The sequence below is a fragment of the Lolium perenne genome, chromosome 4, assembly GCF_019359855.2.
Source record: "Lolium perenne isolate Kyuss_39 chromosome 4, Kyuss_2.0, whole genome shotgun sequence".
Lineage (NCBI taxonomy): Eukaryota > Viridiplantae > Streptophyta > Magnoliopsida > Poales > Poaceae > Lolium > Lolium perenne.
In genome coordinates, this window is record NC_067247.2 from 157,378,064 (window position 1) to 157,388,250 (window position 10,187).

Below are 10,187 nucleotides of genomic sequence, written 5' to 3' on the forward strand. Positions count from 1 at the left end.
CTGAAGTAAGGGCGATTTACCATGAGTTGAATGGTTTGAGCATGCATATTGTTAGAGAAGAACATTGGGCCGCTAACTAAAGCCATGATCCATGGTGGAAGTTTCAGTTTTGGACAGCAATCCTCAATCTCTTATGAGAATATTATTTGTTGTTGAATGCTTAAGCATTAAAGAGGAGTCCATTATCTGTTGTCTATGTTGTCCCGGTATGGATGTCTAAGTTGAGAATAATCAAAAGCGAGAAATCCAATGCGAGCTTTCTCCTTAGACCTTTCTACAGGCGGCATAGAGGTACCCCTTTGTGATACTTGGTTAAAACATATGTATTGCGATGATAATCCAGGTAATCTGAGCTAATTAGGACAAGGTGCGGGCACTATTGGTAATCTATGCATGAGGCTTGCAAATTGTAGGATATAATTTACATGATACATATGCTTTATTACTACCGTTGACAAAATTGTCTCTTGTTTTCAAAATAAAAGCTCTAGCACAAACATAGCAATCAATGCTTCCCTCTGTGAAGGGGCCTTTCTTCTACTTTATGTTGAGTCAGTTTACCCATTTCTCTCTATCTTAGAAGCAAACACTTGTGTTAACTGTGCATTGATTCTTACATGCTTGCATATTGCACTTGTTATATTACTTTGCATTGACAACTATCCATGAGATATACATGTTACAAGTTGAAAGCAACCGCTGAAACTTAATCTTCCTTTGTGTTGCTTCAATGCCTTTACTATGAATCTATTGCTTTATGAGTTAACTCTTATGCAAGACTTATCGATGCTTGTCTCGAAAGTACTATTCATGAAAAGTCTTTGCTATATGATTCAGTTGTTTAATCATTGTCTTTACCATTGCTTTGAATCGCTGCATTCATCTCATATGCTTTACAATAGTATGATTAAGATCATGTTGGTAGCATGTCACTTCAGAAATTATCTTTGTTATCGTTTACCTACTCGGGACGAGTAGGAACTAAGCTTGGGGATGCTGATACGTCTCCAACGTATCGATAATTTCTTATGTTCCATGCTTGTTTTATGACAATACCTACATGTTTTGTTCACACTTTATGATGATTTTATGCGTTTTCCGGAACTAACCTATTGACGAGATGCCGAAGTGCCAGTTCCTGTTTTCTGCTGTTTTTGGTTTCAGAAATCCTAGTAAGGATATATTCTCGGAATTGGACGAAATCAACGCCCAGAATCTTAAAATCCCACGAAGCTTCCAGAACACCCGAGAGCCACCAGAGGGGGGCCACAGGGCCACCAGATGACAGAGCGGCGCAGCCCAGGGAGGGCGCCCCCCTATGGTGTCACCGCCTCGTCAGCCTTCCGACTCCGCCTCTTCGCCTATTTAAAGGTCCCTGACCTAAATCTTCGATACGAAAAAGCCACGGTACGAGAAACCTTCCACAGCCACCGCCATCACGAAGCCAAGATCTGGAAGACAGGAGTCTCTGTTCCGGCAGGCCGCCGGGACGGGGAAGTGCCCCCGGAAGGCATCTCCATCGACACCACCGCCATCTTCATCACCGCTGCTGTCTCCCATGAGGAGGGAGTAGTTCTCCATCGAGGCTAAGGGCTGTACCGGTAGCTATATGGTCAATCTCTCTCCTATGTACTTCAATACAATGATCTCATGAGCTGCCTTACATGATTGAGATTCATATGAGTTTTATATCACTATTAATCTATGTGCTACTCTAGTGATGTTATTAAAGTACTCTATTCCTCCTCCATGATGTAATGGTGACAGTGTGTGCATCATGTAGTACTTGGCGTAGTTTATGATTATGATCTCTTGTAGATTATGAAGTTAACTATTACTATGATGGTATTGATGTGATCTATTCCTCCTTTCATAGTATGAAGGTGACAGTGTGCATGCTATGTTAGTACTTGGTATAGTTGTGTTGATCTATCATGCACTCTAAGGTTACTTAAATATGAATATCGAATATTGTGGAGCTTGTTAACTCCGGCATTGAGGTGCTCTTGTAGCCCTACACAATTAGTGGTGTTCATCATCCAACAATAGAGGGTAGAGTGGTTTTATTATGTGATCAATGTTGAGAGTGTCCACTAGTGAAAGTATAATCCCTAGGCCTTATTTCCAAATACTGCAATCACCGCTTGTTTACTGTTCTACTGCATCTGTACTTCCTGCAATATTACCACCATCAACCACACGCCAGTTGTAGCATCAAGTATTTTCTGGCGCCGTTACTACTGCTCATATATATTCATACCACATGTATTTCACTATCTCTTCGCCGAACTAGTGCACCTATACATCTGACAAGTGTATTAGGTGTGTTGGGGACACAAGAGACTTCTTGCTTTGTGGTTGCAGGGTTGCTTGAGAGGGATATCTTTGACCTCTTCCTCCCTGAGTTCGATAAACCTTGGGTGATCCACTTAAGGGAAAACTTGCTGCTGTTCTACAAACCTCTGCTCTTGGAGGCCCAACACTGTCTACAGGAAAAGAGCCGTGCGTAGACATCACCCCCGCCTACGGTACCCTCAGTACCAGTCGAGGTTCGAGCCACGAGCGCCGCCCGACAACAGCGACTACGACAGCAACGGCAGCGACGACGATGGTGGCAACTTAGAAGGCGACGACTACCAGTACAATGGAGGCGACTACGTAGACTATGAGTATGCATATTATAGGCCTAGGCAGGAGTATGACTAAATCAATCCAACATTCGAAGATGTACTCCTAGGCCTTTGGATCATCGCATGATGTACTCATTTTCTACTTATGTCTTTCACAAAGAAAACCTGAGCGACATATTTAGTCCCGCGTTACACATGCGTCCTTATCCCACCGACAGAAAATGAAAATTGAATTTTTTTTATTGGAAATTCGACTAAAGGTTACACATTTATGTAGAACATAGAAGATCGAATATAGTATAATTCACATGATCCATACAAAATTTGGAACAAAATTTTCTCAACAAAGGTTGGCATAATAAATTATTACACATCATTTCTTCCCTTGTGTCCCTTGCTTACGATTGTGCCGTAACCATGGAGCATCCTCATCATTTAACCTAATGCTTGGGTCAGTGTTCACTTTGAAGGGAGGAATTTCCCCAAACATATTATAATCTTCTGACATGTCTGTCTTGTCCTCCACTCCCACGATGTTTCTTTTCCCTGAGAACTATGTGGCGCTTTGGATCATCGCATGATGTACTCGTTTTCTTATCTTTCCTTTTCCTCGGTTCGCTACTCATGTCCTTCACATAGAAAACCTGAGCGACATCTTTGGCTAGGACGAATGGTTCGTCAAGGTAACCAAGATTGTTGAAATCCACCATTGTTATTCCATATTGCTCGTCCACCTTTACCCCACCTCCGGTTAGCTTGAACCATTTGCACCGAAACAAAGAGACCTTGAAGGAGGATCCATAGTCAAGTTCTCATATCTCCTCTATGGAACCATAATATGTGATCTTTTGCCCATTCTCAGTTGCTGCATCAAAACGGAAACCACTATTTTGGTTGGTGCTCTTTTTATTTTGGACGATCATGTAAAATGTATTCCCATTTATCTCGTACCCTTGAAAAGTCGTTATAGTCGAAGATGGTGTCTTGGCCAACATGTACAGCTGATCTCCAACATCATTGTCATTCATTAAATGTTTTCACAACCAACCGCCGAAATTCTCCATGTGGGCCTTTCTAATCCAGGATTCAGGCTTCCCCGGGTTGTCCGAGCGTAAAATATTCTTGTGTTCCTCGAAGTATGAAGCCACCAAGCTGGAATTTTGCAGAACTGTGTGGTGTGCTTCAGTCATAGAATGAACGTCCATACATATCGTTGATTTCCTTCCGATCGTGCCTTTTCCACTTAGTCTTCCCTCGTGCCGCGATTGAGGAAGACCAATCGGCTTAAGGTCAGGAACATAGTCAACACAAAACTCAATTACCTCCTCATTTCCATAATCCTTGGCGATGTTTCCTTCTGTCCTAGCACGGTTACGAACATATTTCTTTAATACTCCCATGAACCTCTCAAAGGGGAACATATTATGTAGAAATACAGGACCGAGAATGGAAATCTCTTCGACTAGGTGAACCAGGAGGTGCGTCATAATATTGAAGAAGGATGGTGGGAACACCAACTCGAAACTGACAAGACATTGGACCACATCGTTCTGTAACCGTGGTAGATCTTCTGGATTGATTACCTTCTGAGAGATTGCATTGAGGAATGCACATAGCTTCACAATGGCTACTCGAACATTTTCCGGTAGGAGCCCCCTCAAAGCAATCAGAAGCAATTGCGTCATAATCACGTGGCAGTCGTGAGACTTCAAGTTTTGGAACTTTTTATCCGCCATATTTATTATTCCATTTATATTCGACAAGAAGCCAGACGGGATCTTCGTACTGTTCAGGCATTCAAAAAAGATGAACTTCTCTTCTTTGGTAAGAGCGTAGCTGACACGACCTTGAAATCATTCCGGATACCGGTCATCTGGGTCTTTCAAATGTTGCTGGTCCTCCCGTCCTTCCTTTGTATCATTTGTCTTCCCATACATGCCCAATAAGCTTAGCAGGTTCACGCAAATATTCTTCGTAACATGCATCATGTCGATTGCAGAGCGGACATCTAAGACTTTCCAATATTCTAGCTCCCAAAATATAGATTTCGTCTTCCACATGGGTGCGTGTCTGTCAACTCCCTGCGGAACTGATTGTCCGCCAGGACCCTTTCCAAAGATTACTTTCAAATCCTTGACCATATCAAATATCAGCACCAGTACGTTCCGTAGGCTTCGGCCGGTGATCTGCCTTGCTGTTGTAATGCTTGCCTTTCTTTCTTACGTTATGATTTCGGGGAAGAAATCGACGATGCCCCAGGTACACGTTCTTCTTACAATTACTCAAATATATACTTTAAGTCTCATGTAAGCAGTGTGTGCATGCATTGTATCCCTTATTTGACTGTCCATTAAGGTTACTAAGAGCAGGCCAATCATCGATAGTTACGAAAAGCAACGCTCGTAGGTCAAATTCCTGTTCTTTGTGCTCATCCCACATACGTACACCAGGTCTGCCCCACAAATGTAAAAGTTCATCAACTAATGGCCTTAGGTACACATAGATGTTGTTGCCGGGTTGCTTCGGACCTTGGATGAGCACTGGCATCATAATGAACTTCTGCTTCATGCACAACCAAGGAGGAAGGTTGTAGATGCATATAATCAAAGGCCAGGTGCTATGGCTGGAGCTCTGCTCACCAAAAGGATTCATGCCATATGTAATTAGACCAAATCTTATGTTCCTTGCGTCAGCTGCAAAATCTTTGAACTCTCTGTCGATCTTTCTCCATTGCGTTCCACCAGCGGGGTGTCTCAACTCCCCGTCCGACTTACGGTCCTCTTTGTGCCATCGCAACAACTTGGCATGCTCTTTGTTTCTGAACAGACGTTTCAACTGTGGTATTATAGGAGCATACCACATCACCTTGGCAGGAACCCTCTTCCTGGGTTTCTATCCCTCAACATCGTCACCAGGGTCATCGCCTCTGATCTTATAACGCAATGTAGTGCATACCGGGCATTCATTCAAATTCTCGTATTCACCGCGGTAGAGGATGCAGTCGTTAATGGCATGCATGTATCTTCTGAACCTCTAAACCTAGAGGGCAGACAACCTTCTCTGCTTCGTACGTACTGACGGGCAACTCGTTATTCTTTGGAAACATATTCTTCAACATTTTCAGCAAATTTTCAAATCCTGAGTCAGCTACACCTTCCTGTGCCTTCCATTTCAACAAATCCAGTGTGCAGCCCAGCTTTTTCAGACCATTATCGCATCCTGGGTGCAGCGATTTTTTGTGATCCTCTAACATGCGATCCAAATTCTCCCTCTCCTTGTCAGTTTCGCAGCGTCTCCGTGCATCAGCAAGGGTCCGACCAAGATCATCAGCGGGATCATCACGTGCCTCTTCTTCACCTTCCCCTTCACCTTCCCCACCTTCAGCATCCTCCATAAAAGTATCACCGAAATGATCAGGATAGTTGTCATCGATATCATCCCCTTCTTCATCTTCTTCCATTCTAACCCCTCTTTCTCCATGCTTGGTCCAACAATTATAACTTGGCATGAAACCGTGCCGAAGAAGGTGCACGTGAATGTCTCTTGAGGAAGAGTAACCCTTCTGATTCTTACAGGCAGCACATGGATAGATAACAAAACCCTCCTGCTTGTTCGCATTAACCACTACGAGAAAATCTTCCAAACCCGTAATGAACTCTCCGGAGAGTCGGTTACCGTACATCAATTACCGATTCATCTGCATTATTATTATATAAAGTATATAATTAATCATCATGCATTTGTTAAACTAACTAGCTAGAAATAATAGAAATTAAACAATGAACTACACACATGCATATTTTATCAATGACACATGAAAGGTTCAAGTTGCTAACCGCGATCGAGGAGGAAAAATAAATGAGAAAGCTTAAGTGTGGCTCAGACACTTCATATCATGTTTGTTTCATGCTCTCGGGTATTTCATCGAACACCTTGTGTGCATAAGAGGATCCAAAGGCAAATCCACCACCCCCTTGTGAATGGAAGTGGCACCAAATGGCTAAGTGTAGTGTGCTGAACTTCATTTATATATAGGGATGGGCCTTTAGTCCCGGTTGGCCAGGCCAACCGCAACTAGGCCACCCTTCGGGCTAGGCCTGGGGACCTTTAGTTGCGGTTGGCCTGGCCAACCGGGACTAAAGCCCCTCCCGTCCACCAGCTGTCGACCGAGCCTGCTGGGCCCAGACCTTCAGTCGCGGGTCGCCTCCCGAACCGCGACTAAAGACCCCTTTAGTCGCGGTTCGAATATTTTGGGGACTAAAAAGGGCGTATGGAAGCCTCTTTTTCTACTTGTGAAAGTTGAGTCAACTAATTTGGAACAGAGAGTGTGTGTAATATTTTACACTAAGGGAAGCTAAATAGCTGCTTAAAGCACATTCTGAATTTTATTTGTTAAAACTATGATAAACTTAAAGCACATTTTGAATTGCATCGTAACTTTCATAAACTTTAAACCAATATGTGTCGAATTTGTGATGCGTATTGCATGTATTGTGTGGCATCCCCTTTAGCATGTACTTATCGTACTCCTTTGAAGTCTTCGCCAGGCTGAGGCCTCCTTCAGCATAGCCCCAGCTGCCGTTAGATCTCCGTCTATCTGGTTTTCCTCATCGACGGCCAGAAGATGCCGATGGGTGGATGGAACCGTCGGTACAGTCGAGCTAAGCCGACGACATTAGAGCCACACCGATGATGTGGTATTCCGACAACTCTATGCCGAGGGTGGCAGCCGGTATAGGGGTAAGCCGATGGTATATGGGCCTATACCGATGGCAAATGTCGTCGGCTTTGATCCTGATTCCTGTAGTGAGGTGTCAAACCTTGTAGAGTGAAGACCCAACTTGAACAATAACTTTTTTTAAATAAACTTGGACAACAACTTTGATCATGGGATGTGTTCTTCCTCGCTTAAGGAGGGCACAGACCTCCCGTGCTCGAGGCCAGATGGAAAAACATTCTGTTGCTGTTAAGCCAACCTCATTTTCTAGTTTTTTTTTTAGAAAATAAAACTTAATTATACTTGTCGCTAGCATCATTTTCATCTGTGCTGCTATGTTGTGCGAACGGCACATGCATGAGCAGAGTCGTGTGTTGGGTTGTGCCTTCTCTACATACATGTCCCTACGAGCGATAATATTGTACCTACGGGCAGCTTTGTACGGAAAGGATCCTACGTGCAGAACATGTGAATCTCATGTTCTTTTACAACTTCTTTCCTCAATTGCCAAATTTGTTTGCCCCAATGGCATTGCTCCACGCCATGTTTGTAAGTGAGTCCGTAAGATTTCTGCCCGTAGCATTACCGCGCTACGAGACGAGGTATCCATTACTAATTAATTGTGTCATGCATGTGAGCAATTAAAATTCGAAGAAAATTTCTGAAATTTCCATAATTTGGTTGATTTTCAAATATATTTTCTTCAAATATTCAGACTAGATTCAGACTAAACTTAAGAAAATTCAGCTAATATTGATTTTTGATTAATATGATAAAACTTGGATGAAACAATTGCGAAATAATTTCAGAAAGAAAAAAGAAATTTCCAAGATGAAACGGAAATTCAAAACCCTACTGCATGCCACATTGAATTGAAACTCTCCTACCTTATACGAGTGCATGGTAGAAATAGAACCATATATGAATACGGCAAAGAAATTATACAGTACAAGAGTTCTTCCCGCCAACGTCTGATCCTTCACCTGGACTCTGCTCCATAATCTGCAGGGCAACCTACAATATTAATTCTCGGCTCCCTCTCGGGCAATAACTCCGCCGCACCCCAAAGCGCTTCTGCCGATCGTCCAAGATATCGTCTCGCTCTGCCCGTGTACCGACGTTGCCATGCAGACCAAAAGAACAAACGGCCGCGGCCGGAGCCGTGCCGCCGGAAAGATGACCCAGCCGGCCGCTGACGCCGACTCCTCCTCCGACCGCACCGACACCGACACCGGTAATGACGTCGAGGAGATCATCGACGCGCTGTACGGGAAGCGGACTTCGGTTACCACGCGGAAGGCCGCGCTAGCTGCTCTCATCCACGCCATGGAGGGCTTCATGCCTGCCCATGACATCGAGCACGCGCGCGAGGACATCCTCTCCCGGTGCATCATCTCCATCAGGAAGGGCTCCACCAAGGAGGCCTGCCTGGCGATCCGCGCCGCCGCCCTGCTCGCCGTCACCCTCGACGCCGAGGGGCAGGACATAATGTCCGAGCTGCATCCGCTGCTCACCCGGATCCTTGAACTTTCCTCCAAGCCCGACGCGTCGGAGGCAAAGGTGATCGCCGCGCTCGACTGCCTCGCCGTCGTCACCTTCACCAGCGCAGAGGCACTCGACGAGACGGAGGCGTCTCTGAAGGTCATGTGGGGTCTGATCCACCCACAGTCGGGTCCCAAATTGGCCGGAACGGCGAGGAAGGCCAGCGCTCAGGAGCTGGCCACGGCCGTTTCCGCATGGACGTTCGTCCTCACCAGAGTCACTGCCACCGCCGCTGGCGGAAGGAAGGTGAATCCCATGGAGTTTCTCGCCACGCTTCTCTACGCCGAGGACCGCGCCGTACGGATAGCCGCCGGTGAGGCACTCGCCGTGTGCGTGGAGCTCAAACTGCTGCCGGCCAAGAAGGGCCACCTATTCAGCGACATGGTGGCGAGAATGTCCGACCTCGCCATAGAAGCTGCCGGAACAGGCGTGGACAAGAAGGGTTTCCTCGAGCAAAAACACCTGTTCAAGCAGCTCTGGGCGTTCATGGTGCACGACGAGCGCCCGGAGAGGACCGTGCGGACGTCGTCGAGCCAGCGCGGACTCCTGAAGGTGTCCACGTGGTCGGACGTGGTCCGGCTCAAGTTCCTGAGGCGGGTCCTGGGTCCCGGCTTTCTGCACCACCTCCAGGGCCACGGGTTCATGCGCGAGGTGTTCGACGTCAGGGACGAAGAGATCGCCGGCAAGCTGTCGGCCGGCGGCCCTGTGGAATCCGGACTTGATGAAGCAGGACCCTCGCATGGCGCGCGAGCTGATGTGCGAGTCCATGGAGCAGAAGAACCGGAAGGAGGAGAGGAAGATTTGGGGCGGGTTGGAGAAACGCAGGACTCTGAGTATCAAGAAGGATCGGCGTATAGCAAACGAGGTCAGGTACGGCGGCGTCGGAGACATCATGGCAAAACTTAGTTAGCTCCCGATCTCTGGCCCGTGGGAACTAGGATTAGCTTAGAGTCCTTTGGAGTTTTCGTTTTCTTCATCGATTTTCCAGTTGATTAGTTATCTTTTGCAACAACTTAATTAAGTAGTATGAGTACAGGACATGACATGGAATTATTTCCCTGTTTTTATCAAGTTCAAGTTTGGGTCATGCTGGTTATGTGCGCGCGTAATCATTGATTTACACCTGCAATTGCGCCAGGATTTGTTAGACTTAAAGCTTTAGGATAAACAACATTACTGTGTATATGATTCAATCTCCTGATTAGACCACCTCTTTGTACATCAGATTAGGTACTAACCAGAATTGGTAAACGCAACCATTAGGGGATAGTCAATGGTGAGTTGGTGACGACCACATC

At 45.7% G+C, this 10,187-nt stretch overlaps 1 protein-coding gene across 1 annotated transcript; it reads left to right on the forward strand.

Annotated features, from left to right (window-relative positions):
• Positions 1-8,472: 8,472 nt before the first annotated feature.
• LOC127347324 (uncharacterized) lies at positions 8,473-9,795 on the forward strand. Its single transcript, XM_051373523.1, has one exon. It carries the CDS (start codon positions 8,473-8,475, stop codon positions 9,793-9,795), a length of 1,323 nt encoding a protein of 440 aa, XP_051229483.1.
• Positions 9,796-10,187: the final 392 nt, after the last annotated feature.

What these genes read in the sequence shown, in the direction of transcription:
- LOC127347324 (XM_051373523.1), top strand. Translation starts at nt 8,473, where the DNA reads ATGCAGACCAAAAGAACAAACGGCCGCGGCCGGAGCCGTGCCGCCGGA.